A 16,680-nucleotide genomic window follows, 5' to 3' on the forward strand; every position below is an offset into this window, starting at 1 on the left:
TTGTTGTGCTTGTGATGCCCCAGTGGCACCTCATGGTGTGGCTTCCTAGAGAAGGGAAGCTGTGACTGTGTGTGCTCACCCGCATGCATCCATGTAGCTTGTGCCTGTGGGGAGCTGACATGCCCTTACCTGGGGGCAGATGAGCTGAAGGAAATCAGATGGAGCCCTCAACACCCGTGGCAGCCACTGGGGTCTCAGAGTGGGGGGGTGTGATGGAGGCAGCTGGCCAGGCCGTCCTGTTGCCTGGGCGGCTGATGTTCTTTCTGCCCCGAGACAGTGGCCGGCCCCATCGAGGGCAAGCACAGGGCCAGGTGCAGGAGCTGAGGAGCCAATGGGTGCAGCTGGAGTGGCACTGGAGGCAGCAGGAGTCACCAGGACAGGACAGGGACTCAGCTGCCTGTCGGGGACGAGAGCTCAGTCCAGAAGCTGCCAGGGCCGGGGGCAGTAGCGGTGTGCACTCCCAGCTCCCTGCTCACAGGGCCCTGAGCCCTGTGAGCAAGGCTGAGGCAAAAGTGCATTTTTGTGACTTTGGTCTGGGAGCCCCACGCCATTTGCACAGCATAGGTCAGCCCTGCTGTGAAGGGGGGACCCTTCAAGGGCCTGGGGGACAGAGGTGGAGTGGGGGCCACCATGGGGGCAGATGGCCACACCGGGGAAGTGGGGGGGAGTGAGCACCACCTGGTCGTGTGTGGTCCCCTCCCCACTGTATCTCAGTCCCAGCTTCTCACCCAGGGACGCCAGGATCTCCCCTCGCATGCCCATCGCGGAAGCCACAGAACATGGACAGTTCATGGTGTTTTCTCTGGGGATGGGGGTCGGGGCTGCACAGGGAAAGAAAACAAAACTGAAGAAACACACCTTCCTTCTTTAAAAAAGCATGAAATAGAGAAAAGAATAATGGATAATTATTATTGAAATCACCTAGTTCACGTAGAACTCTCTTCACAAGCCTGGTCAGGGGAAGGGAAGGGTCTTTTCCTTTGTTTTCTTTATTTTTTTAATGTGTTTTTTATTGATTTCCAAGAGAACAGGAGAGGGAGGGAGAGAGAAACATCAATGAGAGAGATTCATTGATCGGCTGCCTCTTGATTGCCCCGCACTGGGGAACAAGCCCACAACCCGGGCATGTGCCCTGACAGGAATTGAACCCTGACCTCCTGGTTCATAGGTCGATGCTCAACCACTGAGCCACACCTGCCAGACGGGAGAGGGAAGGTCATGGTTCCAGGTCGTGGGTTTGGGTGCCCCCTTCAGGAACCCTTCTCCAGGAACAGGTGCTGTGCTAGGTCCCTCAGGCTGAGGGGATGACGGGCCCTTTCCCCGTGTGCCTGTTCTCTGCATTGACGTCTGCTCTGTTGTAAGAAAAGCGGGGCCTCTGGTTGCTATCGCCCCCCTCGCCTTCCCAGGCAGATGCTTACCTCTTCCCTGGAGCCTCCCTGGACTCCCACCCATGGGCCCATGAGGGTCGGTGCTCCCGGCTTCGGTGGAAGTTACCTGTGAACCGGTGTCCAGGATGACCAACACGGCATGCCTGCTCTGCTCACGTGGGTCCATGGCCCATCAGACTCCCCGTAAGAAATGTGCAATTAAGGATCTCAGACGGGTCAGGGGAGGGTTAGACCCTCAGACCCAGGTACAAGGCCAGCATCAGGAGCTGCTGCGAGATGGGCTTCGCATACACTGTGAGGTGAGGTGCACCCAGCAGCCCTCAGCAGGGTGGCGCGGGCCTTGTGTCCTGGTCACTCTCAGTGCCGCCTGCCCAGGTTCAGTGAAAGGGGGGGACCGGGGGGAAGGCGCATGCCTGACCCCACGCCTCCTGCTCAGGCAGCCGAGTCCACACAGAGAACAGTGTGGCTGCTGGAGCTCTGAACTGGCTCCTGGGCCCCCACTCCCACTGCCTCCCTTGTCACCTCAAGGCCTGGCAGACGCTGTTCTCCGAGAGACGCGCGTTTTACTCACCCTGAGCCAGAGGCGCCGGTGCTGACCCCACTCTGAATGACACTTCAAAGGCTGGGCCACCCTCCCACTTTATAGATAGGAAAGAAGCACAGAGAGGTTGGGGGTCTTGCCTTAGGTCACACAGTTGTGAGGGCAGAGCTGAGTCTAAAACCCTTGTGGGAGGACCTGGCGCCCACATGCTGTGCCCACACGAGATGCCAATGCTACAGAGGCAGCAAGAAGTGGGCGACTAGTGCTCAGACTGAGGCAGCACAAGTGCCTGCACCAGCACACGGACATACACACACACACACACGCACACACACACGCACATGCACACCCTCCGTGGCTTTCACCCGAGCCTACAGAGGTCGGAGGAATCAGGGGAGGAGCCAGGAGAAGCCAAGGGGTTGGTGGGGGGCTATTCCCATTCCTGGTGAGTCTGTCTCAAATCCCTCTCCCTGGCAGGAACCTCACTGGACTGACGCCAGATTCCGCCTTCCCGGGTTCAGGTCTGTGGATGAGCATTCTCTGTGGCCCTCCTGGAAATCTGCTTTTAGTGATAAGGGGGATGAGGCATGTCAGCTTCAGGTTTGTCTGGACACAAACTTTATTAACACGAGGCCAAAACATCCATTGAGAACATGGTGTTGACATCCCCATAGCACTTAAGGAACTGTTTGTCTCTTGCCTCTCCTCATAAAAGTGGAGGATGTTTGACCAGTGATTTCTCTACTAATTACACTCTTGCAAAGGGAAAGGGGCCAGCAGGATTCCTCTGAAGCCCCTCAGGGCTGGGGCATGAGGTATGTGGTGACTACACTTGACCTACAGCTGCTGAGGTGCGATTTAGGGCTAATGACTCATTCACCCTCAATGCAAACACCAGACTTCTCCCCTGAGTGTGTTCTCTGGTGACTGATGAGCTGTGACCTCCGTGTAAAACCTTGCCCACACTCCCTGCACACATAGGGTTTCTCCCCTGAGTGTGTCCTCTGGTGTCTGATGAGAGATGACCTTGTTGTAAAGCCTTGCCCACACTCTCTGCACACATGGGGCTTCTCCCCTGAGTGTGTCCTCTGGTGTGTGATGAGATTAGACTTTGTTCTAGAGCCTCTCCCACACTCTATGCACACATAGGGCTTCTCACCTGAGTGTGTCCTCTGGTGTGTGATGAGATTTGACTTCGTTCTAAAGCATCGCCCACACTCCCTGCACACATAGGGCTTCTCCCCTGAGTGTGTCCTCTGGTGTGTGATGAGATTTGACTTCGATATAAAGCCTCGCCCACACTCCCTGCACATATAGGGCTTCTCCCCTGAGTGTGTCCTCTGGTGACAGAGGAGATGTGACGTCCGTGTAAAGCCTCGCCCACACTCCCTGCAGACATAGGGCTTCTCCCCTGAGTGTGTCCTCTGGTGTGTGATGAGAGATGACTTTGTTGTAAAGCCTCGCCCACACTCTATGCACACATAGGGCTTCTCCCCTGAGTGTGTCCTCTGGTGTGTGATGAGATTGGACTTCGTTCTAAAGCCTCGCCCACACTCCCTGCACACATAGGGCTTCTCCCCTGAGTGTGTCCTCTGGTGTGTGATGAGATTGGACTTCGTTCTAAAGCCTCGCCCACACTCCCTGCACACATAGGGCTTCTCCCCTGAGTGTGTCCTCTGGTGTGTGATGAGATTAGACTTCGAAATAAAGCCTCGCCCACACTCTATGCACACATAGGGCTTCTCCCCTGAGTGTGTCCTCTGGTGACTCATGAGATGTGACGTCCGTGTAAAGCCTCGCCCACACTCCCTGCACACATAAGGCTTCTCCCCTGAATGTGTCCTCTGGTGTGTGATGAGATTAGACTTCGTTCTAAAGCTTCGCCCACACTCTAGGCACACATAGAGCTTCTCTCCCGAGTGTGTCCTCTGGTGTGTGATGAGATTAGAATTCGATATAAAACCTCGCCCACACTCCCTGCACACATAGGGCTTCTCCCCTGAGTGTGTCCTCTTGTGTCTGATGAGAGATGACTTCTGTGTAAAGCCTTGTCCACACTCCCTGCAGACATAGGGCTTCTCCCCTGAGTGTGTTCTCTGGTGTTTGATGAGATCTGACTTCGTTGCAAAGCCTCGCCCACACTCCCTGCACACATAGGGCTTCTCCCCTGAATGTGTTCTCTGGTGTTTGATGAGATCTGACTTCGTTGTAAAGCCTCGCCCACACTCCCTGCACACATAGGGCTTCTCCCCTGAGTATGTCCTCTGGTCTGTGTTGATATGTGACCCATCATCGAAGCCTTGCCCACACCCTCCAGGCTTGATTGCTACAATTTTTGACATTCTTACTCCCACAGATAATTTGCCTGTGTTCTTTGGATTCATGTTGTGGCCTGGGCTTGGATTTTCCTCCATTATTCTCTCACGCACACTGGAGCTCTCCATTTGTCCATTGGGAGGCTTGCAAGAGGCCCTTGAAGTTTCCCTGTGTCTGATCCTTTTAAGCAAAGTTGTGGACCTTCCTTTGACCTCTTGACCTTCAGCGTTGTCATTCCACTCATGTGGACCAGTATGTTGCTGCTGCTGTTGATTCTGACGCTCTGGGCCGGGTTCCTCTGACTGGAGGTGGTTTCCTGCAGATGCTCCTGGCAGAATCTCAGAGGGGTGATTGCGTTTCACATGTTGGCTGAGGACTGTCTGACTGGAGAAGGCCAAAGAGCAGGAGGGACATGGGTGGATCCCTGGCTTTGGTTCTGCTGAAGAAGAAAGGTTTGGTCAGGGCAGGTGTGGGCAAGGCTACCGGTGTGGTAGGCTCTGTCTCCTGGTAAGACCTGACCCCAGAATCATTCTTACTGTGTTGACAGTGGAAGCTTTGCCTCCCACAAAATGTTCCTTCACAGTCTATTTATCTTTTTCTTTGTCTTTACAACTCTTCTTCAGAAATCCAGAGACCCCATATCAAAAGTCTTTTCTACACCCCTGGCCAGTGTGAATCAGTGGATAGAGCCTCAGCCTGTGGACGTAAAGGTCCGGGTTCAATTCCCATCAAGGGCATGTGCCTCGGTTGCAGGCTTCTCCCCGGCCCGGGCCCTGGTCAGGGCATGTGCAGGAGGCAACGAATCGATGTGTTCCTCTCACATAGATATTTCTCTCGGTCTTTCCCTCTCTCTTACACTCTCTATAAAAATCAATGGGAAAATATCCTTGGGTGAGGGTTCAAAAGAAAGAAGATCTTACAGATCAAGGACCATCAGTAGCCCTTTCACTCCTTATATGGGTGGGACTATTGTGACCTTTCCATGTACGTGTATCTTCTAAGTCATGTTAAAGAGAAAAACCACAGACCTGGCCAGGTAGGTCAGTGGTTGAGCATCAACCCATGAACCAGGGTGTCACCAGTTCGATTCCTGATCAGGGCACATGCCCAGGTTTTGTGCACGGTCCCAGCAGGAGGCAGCTGATCCATGCTGATATTTCTATCTCTCTCTTCGTTTCCATTCCTCTCCCTCTCAAATCAATAAAAATATTTAAAAATAGAGAAACCATAGGCCCCAACTAGCAATTGCTTCTCTCTCAGTTTTCCACAAATCATAAAATGGAAATATGTCTTTCCTCACACAGTATTCCTACTTGATTTCTTTCAGTGTTAGCCTATTTCAAATACACTACAAAGTCCTATTTCAAAATATCTTTCCAACCATCCCCTAGCCAGTGTGGCTCAGTAGATAGAGCATCGCCTTGGGGACTCCAGGGTCCTGGGTTTGATTCTAGTCAAGGGCACATATCTTGGTTGCAAGCTAAATCCCCAGCCCTGGTTGGGGTGTGTGTGGGAGGCAAGCTACTGATGTTTCTCTCTCTCTCTCTCTCTCTCTCCCTCTGTCTCTCACCCTTCCTTCTACTCTCTCTCAAAACAAATTAGTGGAAAAATATCGTCGGGTGAGGATTAACAACAACAACAAAAATATTTCCCCAATCCTGCTTCTTACACTCCTGACATCCGTCCCTCTCCAGCCAGTCCGCCTTCCTCTCTCACTTGGAGTTGAAATAATCTCCGAGGGGATTCCCCACTGAAGTTTATTTTCCAAAAAATTAACAAAGCATAATTTTAGAACATGCCACTCTGCAGCTGAAAACTGCCCATTTGTCCCCTCTCACTCAAGAAAGTCCCCAGTATCTCAGCTTGGATCATAGGCACTGTATTTCCAGGCTGCTAGGCATCTGTCCAAACTCCGTTCTTACCCTCTGTACCGAGACTGAGACAGGAGTAGCCCTCAGCCAGATCAACACCCCACCTCTTTCCTTTCCTGCACCAGCCGCTCCCCCTGCCCTGGACCCTGTGCCACAGGTGTTGTAAATGTTATCTCCTGAGAAAGCCCTCCCCTGACCTTCTGAATCTGACACACCCACCCTCCCCCACACTGATCCGTAGGCACTTGTCCCGGGCCCGTTTTCTCCAAAGCGCTAATCACTGTGTACTATTAAGCACATGCACACATGTATGCCCAGGCTTCCCTCCTTCACCAGCCAGCTCCCAGGAGCAGTGATTCTGATCATCGTGTTAATCTGTATTTCCAGCTCCCGGAACCCTATGGGGCACCGAGTAGGAATTCACATGACAAGTCACTGAAATAATGAATGAATGCATGTTAACGCACACATTTCATTTAGAGATATGCAGTAAATGAAGAAAAAACAGCTAAAGTGTTCCCCAAAAACAACAACAGCCCCACAAACAACCACGTTGATGAGAGAGCTGGTTAAGTGCCTGATACCTTTTTTATTTGCCTCTAATCCTTTCAGCACTATACGATGCTGTGTATTTTGTGCATGAAGTATCTTTAAAAATGGAACACAAATTGGCTCTGGCCAGTGTGGCTCAGTTGGTTGAGCATTGTCCCATTCACCCAGAGGTAGCCAGTTTGATTCCTGGTCAGGGCACATGTCTGGGTGGTGGACTTGACTCCCAGTAGGGGGCATGAAGGAGGCAGCAGATTGATATTTCTCTCCCTCTCCCTTCATCTCGGTCTCTAAAGCCAATAAAAGCATATTTTTAAAAATTACAACAAAAATAAAAATATTAAAATTGTTCCTAAGAATCAAAGACCTATGTGATGAATCATCAATTTCTGAAGCATCTGATTTGAAGCTTTACTGACTCTAGAGTGGATTTTACTCTGCTTGAGAGTTGGATCATGAAAACTTCTAAGAATTCTTTCTTTCCATGTTGAAGAAGAGTGGTGCCCACCTATCCCGGCCACAAGCTCTGTCTTCCACTTGCTTCCCCACTTGATGCCCAGCTTTTGGCCATCCTCTTCTCCATACCAGACCAGCAGCTCACAGCCCTTCCTCACGACCCGGCAGGTTCGGTAGAAAATCTGCCTGTGATATTGAACGGCCACCAGGTTCTGTTCTTCCTCATCCCGGGCGCAGTTCACATACCTGGGGTTTGAGGCAGATGAAAGGAAAGAAAACCACAGGCGATGTGTTTCCACTACCTGTCATATTCGTGTCCAGCTCCTCACTGACGCTTAAGGCCCTCAGCACTGATGGCACCCACACCCACGCTCCAGGGGAACCTTCTGTTCAATGTCCGAGCCTCTGTCACAACGTCATGTAAATTCCTGTCCCTAAGTCCTGCTCTCAGTGCTCATCCTGCCTAATGCCATTTCCAAAGCCTCATTCCAGATTTTCCCATCAAACTCGGTGACCTCCAGCTTCTCTAAGCTCTAAGTCAGGTTCTGTGTGACACCACAAAACTCGGTGCTTGATCTAGGACTCTGCTTCTGGATTAGCTCACATCATTCAACACTCAGTCCAAGTCTACCTTCTCTTCAGAGGCCTTTCTCGAGTCTCCCCACACTTTATTGAAGGCATCGTTCAGTTGCCTCCCCCAGGTTCCCACAGAAACTTGGAGGTCTCTTTGTCTTAGAAAAATAACACAGAACAATACTAGTTTATTCATAATCTGTGTCCCCTGATACAAGAGAGCCCCTGAGGAAAGGGCCATGAGCACTATTACTCTGCAGGCTCCAACACCCAGTTCTAGTTAGAAGTGAGGCTGGGATGATGTGCTGCCCTCACAGGTTTAGACTATCCTTGGTTTAAGGCTATCTGGGCACTGGGCACTCCTTGAAAAATAGGAAAATTATAGTTAAAGATTAATGAAATAAAATGTTTCAAGTCCGTCTGCAGTAAGACCTCCCTAGGGTCATGGATTGTGTGATCTGTGTAGGTAATGAATTCCTTCCTCTAAAATGGAACATGTAAGTGTTTAACTAATGTCCGTTAGATAAATCACAGAGTAATCCAATGTTCTCAAGGTTTTCCCAGTGCCCGAACTAGAAACTTGTATTTTGAGGACATATGCTATACTTTTACCTCCTCTTTTCCTAAATGTCTCTTGATGTTCCAGATCACTGTATGGAGAAAAAAGGGGAACAGGGGACTGAGGGAGACCATTAGGGAGGCATGTTGGGAAGAACAGATGTGTGGGCTGTCAGGCATGAGTATCCTCTCTGGCACTCAGAAGCCCAGTGACCTTACCTCATCCAGTTGGCCTGAGATGCATCCTTTCCATCCACATACTCATAGCAGTTTCTCACTTTGGTGATCTGCATTTCAGGAAAAGAAGTTAAAGGCTGTGTGTGTGTGTGTGTGTGTGTGTGTGTGTGTGTGTGTGTGTTTGTGTGTGTGTGTGTGTACATAACAGAATACTTACTCTACTGTCATCAAATCTCTTTCAGCCTGCAGGGTGATTCAACTCCCAATGATGATCACAGGATATTTTTTTTACTCATCACCTACAGGTCTGAGTCAATTTGCCCATTAAGCAGGAGCCCCACAAGGGAGGAGTCTGTACAACTTTGCTCCTATTTGCCCTCTGATCTTTAGAGAGGAGCTCCATGTTCATGCAAAGTCTGCTCAGTACACAGAGCTAACTAACCATATTGTCCCCATCCATGTCCCAGCATGTAGAAGGTGGGGCCCACCAAGCCACAGGAGGGACGTGGCAAGCCAGAGGACAGGGAAGAGGTAAACTTCTCACCAGCCAGGAGTAGCCGCTGTTGGCTGTGGCTTCATCTTCTGTGATCTGACCCTCATAAGGGCCAAAGTACAGGCCCACCGGCAGATCACATTCCTCATTCCACACTCCAAGCCCAGCCTCAGGGATGCCTGATGGTTTGATTCTCAACCCAGGGGGCAGAGTGAGGGCTGAGCGGTTGGCATGACCCTTGTCCACGGCACTGTCTTTTACAAAAGTAGGAGGTCCATGCGAAGCACAGCTGTCAATGAAGAAGTTCTGACACTTCTCACAATCTGGAGGCAAGAGCAACAGGTATTAGTCAGGGTGCAGTGCATGTTCCTGGACATGAAGAGCTTCAGAAAGAGCTCACATCAGTGAGCCTCAATCCTGTACTCCCGGTCACGAGAGGAAGGGAATGATTTGGGCACCCAAAGACGAGGTGAAATTATTGCATCAAGACATAACATGCTGCTTGGTGAGGGTCAGCTTACAGAGGTAGTCATCGTCCTGGGGCTTGCTGATCTCTTGGTAGACCTGGCCCTTTCTCTCCCGTAGGCTATACGTCTTCCCTTCGATCTCCTTTCTCCTGAGGTCTACATGGGAGAAGAGCAGGTGTACCAGGGTCAGTGAGGTCTGGAACATTAGTCCCCGTCTTGTCAGAAAACACACAATGTCCTCCCATCAAATGATCACCTGTTCTTTCATAGTATCTTGTATTTTCCTCCATTAACTAAAAGAGTAGCACTCCACACTGACTAATGATGGCTGATTCAATTTTAGTTTCTAGATGATCCCATTATCAGGTTCAACCTCCTAACATTTAGTCATTCATAAAAGATGTAGTAAGGGCACATCATGTGTTCGGCACTGAGTAAAGACCTGGGCACACAACACCAAGAGAATATGGTTGCTATTACCACAGATGGATTTATTGGACAACTTGCATGTGTCAATTGTTTGAGATTTAATTTAATGCTTCCAAACTATATGTGAACCATGTTTCCTTATGTTCACTTTACACATTAGCATTCAGGAGCTCAGAGAGTTTGTAAGATTAGCTCAAAGCTTCAGTGCTAACTCCAGTTTCAAATCTAGGCCTGTGCAAAGTCCACCCCACGTACCTAGGCTAAACTGATCAGTCTTTCTAGAGGAATTAGTGGAACTGAAATCTCCAAATTATTTAACTTACCCAATTTCAAACTAGGGTGCTGTCCGGAGGTTCTTGCTTCTCCAGGAGGGGGCACTAGTTTCTGGGTCTGCTCTGAGCCACTTGTGGTCAACAAATTTGCTGTTCCTGACAATTCCTCCAAACTAGACTCATTACTTAATGGCGTCCTGGACTTTGCCTTCAATGTGAAAGTCACATATTAAAAGGTAACATGCATTGATTTAGTTATGTAGGGTTTATGATATATTTTCACATACATGACTTTAATGAACACCTCAACAACTCTGAAATACCTGGGAAGTATGAATATTAGAGGAAAAAGAAATGGCCAATGTGGGTTGTGAATTGAAGACTAGAACCCATGCCTTAAGGATCTTTTTTTTATAGAACAGTGAGAGTGAAGGATACTGGGAAGAGAATAAGTCAGAGTGGGGCCCTAACCAGTGTAGCTCAGTTGATAGAGTGTCAGCCTGCGGACTGAAGGGTCCTGAGTTCGATTCCGATCAATGGCGAGTGCCTTGGCTGCAGGATCCTCCTCCCTGGTCCAGGCCCTAGTCTGGGCTTATGCAGGAGGCAACCAATCAATGTGTCTCTCACATTGATATTTCTCTCTCTCTCTCTGTCTCTCTGTCTCTGTCTCTCTCTCTCTGTCTCTTTCTCTCCCTTTCTCTTCTATTCTCCCTAAAAATCAATGAGAAAATATCCTTGGGTGAGGATTAAGAAAACGAAAGAAAGAAAGAAAAATAGTTGGCAGAGCCCTGGCTGGTGTAGCTCAGTTCATTGAACTGATGGATTGCCAGTTCCATTCCTGGTCATGGTACATGCCCCGGTTACAGGTTAGATCCCAGGTTGGGGTCTATGTAGGAGGCAACCGATCCATGTTTTTCTTGCTCACTGATGCTTCTCTCCCACTTTCTTCCTCTCTTCCTCTCTCTCAAATCAGTAAAAACATATATTTTTTAAAAGAAATGGCAGGCTTAAACTTATCATGACCATAAGGAAAATTATGTTAAAACTAGAGGCCCAGCGCACGAATTCATGCATCAGTGGGGTCCCTCGGCCTGGCCTGTGGGATCCGGCCAAAACTGGCTCTCTGACATTCCCTGAGAGGTCCTGGATTGCGAGAGGGCACAGGCCAGGCCGAGGGACCCCACTGGGGCACGATCCGGGCTGGGGAGGGATGCGGGAGATTGGCCAGCCAGGGAGGGACCACAGGAGGACTCCAGGGTGTGTCCGGCCATCTCGCTCAGTCCCGATCAACTGGACCCCAGCAGCAAGCTAACCTATAGGTCAGAGCATCTTCCCCCTGGTGATCAGTGCACGTCAAAGCGAGCAGTTAGTGGCATTAGCGTATCATCAGCATATTATGCTTTGATTGGTTGAACGGACGACTGGACACTTAGCATATTAGGCTTTTATTATGTAGGATGTGCAAATTACTATATCATGGAAAGAATATTTGTGAGTAGATTAGTTGGTTCCCACCAATTCTGTTTGAATAAGGTTGTGCTACTAGCTAGTTTTCTTCATTTTCCTGACCTATAACATGCTAATTCTTAATGTTATAATGAACATGAAATATAATGGTGTTCACCAAAGTGTTCTGTGAGCTCTTTGATACAGTATGACTGTGAGATTACAGTCCTGCTATCAACGTACCTCTCAGCCATCTCTATATGTGAAATCACATGTAAATAATCTTCATTATCTTTTGACCCTATTCTAGTTTAATTTGTAAATTTGAAAGCCCTCTTTCAGCAAACATTAAGGGGTCCTCAGGGACCCTGAGCTGGGCCTGGGACTTCTAGGAGAGAAGAATCTGGTATGAACCAAAGAGCTCACAATGCAGAGGTAGGCAGGCGGAGCAAATGATTCAAACAAGATGACACTGGCCTAATTAGAGCTCAGAGAAAAAAGCCATACTTCTTCTTACTGGAATGAGCATTCAAAACCAGTTCCAGATGGGTGAGCTTCTATTGAATAGTGTATCATCTCTATGAAGTCCTTAAGTCACTTTACTGTTTATTGTTTCGCAATTGTCAAGCCTGAAGCTCCCCACAGTTGAGAGATGCTTTCTTTTATTTGACTAGGAGGCTCTGATGCTGGGGTTCCTATGTCCTTCTTCATGTGAAACCATGCACCGTGCAAACTGCCTAGATGTCAGTGAGCTTCCGCGAGTCGCAAGTCTTAGTGCATCTCTCACTGCAGCATAGCGTTTGGAATCAGCAGTCAGTGAAAGATGTAATCATGGATGGATAAGACAGTGGAAAGTGCATAAAACTATGGAAATTTTAATGAGCTTGTAAGTGGTTTAGAGATGAAGCTATGGATTAGATTGCATGCCCACCAATACTGTGATCTCAGACATATAATCAAACACTTCTATATGTCAGAAACCTCAGGTTCCTCATCAGAAATGGTGATAGTTATAGTACCTACCTCAGAGGGTTGTGGTAAGGTTTAAGTGAGTTTATTCAGGTAGAATTCTTAGAGTCAGTAGCGTTGTGAAGATAAAACCCATGGTAGCTACGATTGTTGCTCATGTTATTAACGACTAAGATGATATTGAGCATTTTGTTGAAGAGGTCAGGAAAGGAAGGTGGCAGTTTCTAGGGTGCACTCTGATTTTTTCCTCCTCTTCCCTGCATTTGCATCAAGGAGGGAGATTTTCTTTTCCACAGGATTTGGGAAATACTCACCTTCTGATGTTTACTCTGTTCCACTCTGAAGGCCATCCAAGAAGATTTAGCTAAAAGATGGTGTGAAATCAATAATATATATAATTTCAGAGAGGAAGGGAGAGGGCGAGGGAGAGAGAGATAGAAACATCAATGATGATAGAGAATCATATATTAGCTGCCTCCTTAACACCTCACACCAGGAATCGAGCCCACAACCCGGGCATGTGCCCTGACCGGGAATCGAACTGTGACCTCCTGGTTCACAGGTTGACGCTCAATCTCTGAGCCACGCCTGCCGGGTGAGAAATCAGTTTTGGTTGGCAATTGTTTCAAAATGTGCAGGTTCTTATTCTTTCAGAATTCTGAATTAGAGGGTATTCCAAGGACAGATCAGAGATGATTGGAAAATGATTTTTTGATGTTTCAGTAGGCTTATGCTTTTATTGGGAGCATCAGCTAATTTTCTTAAATGTTTAAAAACAGACAAAACCCCATCTGTACTTCATCCTCCGTTCAATATAGGTATATATTTCAATTGGCCTAGCCCTGGCTGCGCAGCTCAGTTGGTTGGAGGATTTTCTTGTGCACCACAAGGTTTTGGGTTCGATCCTTATTGGGGCGTACACGGGAGGCAAGTGATGGATGTTCCTCTCTCACATTGATGTTTCTGTCTCCCTCCCTTCCTCTCACTAAATTCAATGAATATCCTTGGGTGACGATTTAAAAAATAAAATTGCCCTAAAAAGCAAAAAATAAAAAAATTGGCCTTTCATAACACAAGTATAATAAAGGTCATGTAACTGCTAAGAAACTCTACTCTGCCACCTGGCCCTTTCTCTTCTCTGTCTACTGTCTTCATACTGGCCTTGTCCAGTCCAATGGCACCAGGACCACCTTGCCTCCTTTCTTTCTTATCCTTCCTCCTTTGCACATATGGACTGTGCCCACGTTTCCTAATCACTAGATTCTGATCAGCATGATACAGTCTTAGGAACAAAGACTCAGGTCTATTCAGCACAGAAAGAGTTTTGGGCAAGTTAGAGATAATGTCGTGACTTCAGCTATGTTTCAACCTCAGACCTATGGAACTACAGACCCTACCAACCAGACTTTCATGAAACCTGGCAGATGATGCCATGTCTGACAGGGAAACTGATCCAACGATGAACTACCTCCTACCCTGGCCCACAACCCAACCCCCTAACTACCATGAGTAATAATTTTCCCATATGTCCCCATGCAGGTTATAGAGCATGGCTCACCTGTCAGAACTTCCTCCTTCTGAATTGGTTATTTTTTACTCACTTTTATGTTTTTGTATACTTACTTATTAACGTTCTATAAAAATACAATTATTTTATTATTTATTTTATTTTTCCCATCACCATTTATCCCCCTCTAGTATTATTTTTCAATCCTCACCTGGGGATATATGTTTATTGATTTTAGAGAGACAGGAAGAGAAAGAAAGAGAGGGAAACATGGATGTGAGCGAGAAGCATCGATCAGTTGTATCCCATACACTCCTTGACTGGGGATGGAACCCGAAACCTTTCTGGTGTATGGGAGGATGCTCCAACCAACTGAGCCTCCTAGCCATGGATATTTATTTATTTTTATTTTGAGAGAATGTTTATTAAAGCTGGGGACAGTGAAACAAGGAAGGGCTTAGGATAGAAGCAGCAGCAGGAGAGAGCCTAGGTGGGGCTGCTGTGTTGCTCTAGAAAGGTTATAGGAAAGAATTCAGACTAGGCGGGGCGGCTTTGTCTCATTGGAAAGTCATAGAAAAGGGGCCTTGGAGACAGGTTCAGGGGGTTAGCCTGAATGAGCTGCCACTGCCCGTACTCCCTGGTGCAAGTGTCCTGAGTCTCTTAGTTTAGGAGATGTACACCTGGGAGGGAAGTAGAGGTGGGAGGGAGAGGGGTATATTAGAGCCCCAGTGCACAAAATTTATAAATGTATGCACTGGTGGCAGGGTGGGGGTAGGGGAATCCCTCAGCCCAGCCTGTGTCCTCTGTGCCCTCTGGCAGTCTGGGAGCCCTGGGATCCATCGCCTGCAGAGGGAGGCCGGTTCAGCAGCCCCAGCTCTGCATTGGTGGCCTGGCCTCCCTCTTTGGGGTGACGGGGAGCCCCCATTGGTCACCCAGAGGCTAGTGGCCTGGGCCTCCCTCTGCAGGGCATCATGGGGGATGGTGGTGCCGACGCATTGCATTGCACAGGCCTTGGTTGGCCTGGTGCCAGTGTGTGTCATAGCCTGGTCATCTGGAGGGTCCTTCAGCTGGTCCTCCCCGGATTTGCATATTATGGTTTTATTATCATAGACTTAGGGGGTGGGGCTGGGTGGAGGTGAGCAAAGGGGGAGAAATGGGGGACCTCTGTGATACTTTTGACAATAAAATATTGCTACACATTTAAAGAGGTTCTATGAACCTGGCCAGTGTGGCTCAGTGGTTAAGCCTCGACCTATGAACCGTGAGGTCACGGTTGGATGCCCGTCAGGACCCAAGACCAGGTTCCCCGCAGGATCCAGTGGGCGGCCTGCAGGAGGCAGCGATGGAGGCTCCTCTCTCTCTCTCTCTCTCTCTCTCTCTCTCTCTCTCTCTCTCTCTCTCATAAATGTATTACTCAAAAGGGGTTTATGTGAACAGCCCAGGCTTGTAACTGCTTTGCCTCTTGCTTGTCCCTGGTAACTCCCAAGAGGCCTTCCGACCTGCACCCGGGTTGGGGTCAGGTACCTGCGCGCCCTCCGCTCGCACCTCGCGGTCTCGGGGTCCACTCTGCATCCGAGTCCTTGGCCTGGGGCTTGGCGGCCCTCCCGCGGCGACACGTGAACGCGGGTTGAGGGGTCCTGAGACCTGGAAGGAGAGAAAGAAAGTCTGACCTGCGGGTGAAGAGCTGAGGGAACGAAAAGCAGAGTCAACGCCGGGAGCGCGGAGCCCGGGGCGCCCTGGACGGAGTCCCCCCGCCCCCACTTCCACCCCCCGCGGTCCCGTCACCGATGCTGAGCAGCGCCTCGGAGTTGCTCTTCACGTTCTGGTGCCGGGCTCGCTCCCAGGCGCCCATCTGCGCCCACTCCTCCTGGGAGAAGAAGACCGACACGTCCCTGCAGGGGGCCTTGGACTGGAGGAGAGACCGTCCGTGCGTCCGTCCGCCCCGGCTCGAGGTTTGGCGCCCCGTCCCCACTTCCTCACCCCCGCCCCCACCCCCCGCGGACCCCCTCACCTTGGGCCTGCGCCCCGCTCTCCCCGCCTCCTCCTCGGGGCGCTCCTGCGGGCCCCTGTCGGGGTTCATGGTGCCGACACCCGAACCCCAGCCCGAGGCTGCGGTGCCTGTGCAAGGAGGAGGCGTTGAGGGACCCGCTCCCGCCGGGCAGGGCGTCCCCAGGGGACAGAACCGGACCGAGGACCAGGGGCCTAGGCTGCGGTCATTGAGAACCACCAGGGGGCGGTCTCCTTCCCGCGGCAGCCGGGGAGTCTCAGGGGGCGACTGAGGGCGCGGTGGGGTGAGGGGGTCTGAGAGGTGGAGTCAGGGAGGACTGAGCGGCGCGCGGGGGGCGGGGGGGTCTGAGCTGCAGGGTGGGGGTCTGAGGAGCGCGGTGGGGGTCTGAGGGTCGCGATTGGGGGACTGAGGGGCGGAGTCAGGGAGGACTGAGGGGCGCGGTGTGGGTCTGAGAGGCTTGGTCTTGGGCGGGGTCTGAGGGGCGTGGTCGGGGGGTCTGACGGGAGGGTTAGGGGGACCGAGGGCCTCTCAGGAGGACACCGGGGGTCTTTGGCTGGGGGTTGAAGGCCCGAGGCAAAGGGGTTCATACGCGAGGCCCTGGTTTTCCTGTCCGTCTCTGGCCGCTGGCCGAGGTCCCCCAAACCCGAGCTCCGACCCGGC

At 50.2% G+C, this 16,680-nt stretch overlaps 1 protein-coding gene and 1 pseudogene across 1 annotated transcript; one reads left to right on the forward strand and one right to left on the reverse strand.

Moving 5' to 3' along the window:
* Window positions 1-16,680, forward strand: part of LOC139000532 (histone-lysine N-methyltransferase PRDM9-like) — an 81,348-nt pseudogene that overhangs the window by 32,192 nt on the left and 32,476 nt on the right.
* LOC139000646 (histone-lysine N-methyltransferase PRDM9-like) lies at window positions 2,802-16,092 on the reverse strand. Its single transcript, XM_070402784.1, has 10 exons — window positions 16,024-16,092; window positions 15,798-15,921; window positions 15,558-15,656; window positions 12,820-12,869; window positions 10,142-10,298; window positions 9,444-9,545; window positions 8,974-9,245; window positions 8,472-8,539; window positions 7,174-7,367; window positions 2,802-4,681 (listed from the first exon to the last, which is right to left on the reverse strand). Exons 1-10 carry the CDS (start codon window positions 16,090-16,092, stop codon window positions 2,802-2,804), a joined length of 3,015 nt encoding a protein of 1,004 aa, XP_070258885.1.

Source organism: Myotis yumanensis, unplaced genomic scaffold (genome assembly GCF_028538775.1).
Source record: "Myotis yumanensis isolate MYYU_CA2020_CCGP unplaced genomic scaffold, mMyoYum1.0.hap1 SCAF_24, whole genome shotgun sequence".
In the NCBI taxonomy this organism is placed as follows: domain Eukaryota; kingdom Metazoa; phylum Chordata; class Mammalia; order Chiroptera; family Vespertilionidae; genus Myotis; species Myotis yumanensis.

Bases quoted from the DNA above. Each gene is read 5' to 3' on its own strand.
- LOC139000646 (XM_070402784.1), bottom strand. From the start codon at position 16,092: ATGAACCCCGACAGGGGCCCGCAGGAGCGCCCCGAGGAGGAGGCGGGG. The intron at 9,546-10,141 runs GTAAGTTAAATA...TCTCCCATGTAG, and splicing joins GCACCCTAGTTTGAAATTGG to ACCTCAGGAGAAAGGAGATC. The intron at 4,682-7,173 runs GTGGGCACCACT...CTTCTTCAGCAG, and splicing joins AGAGCTTGTGGCCGGGATAG to AACCAAAGCCAGGGATCCAC.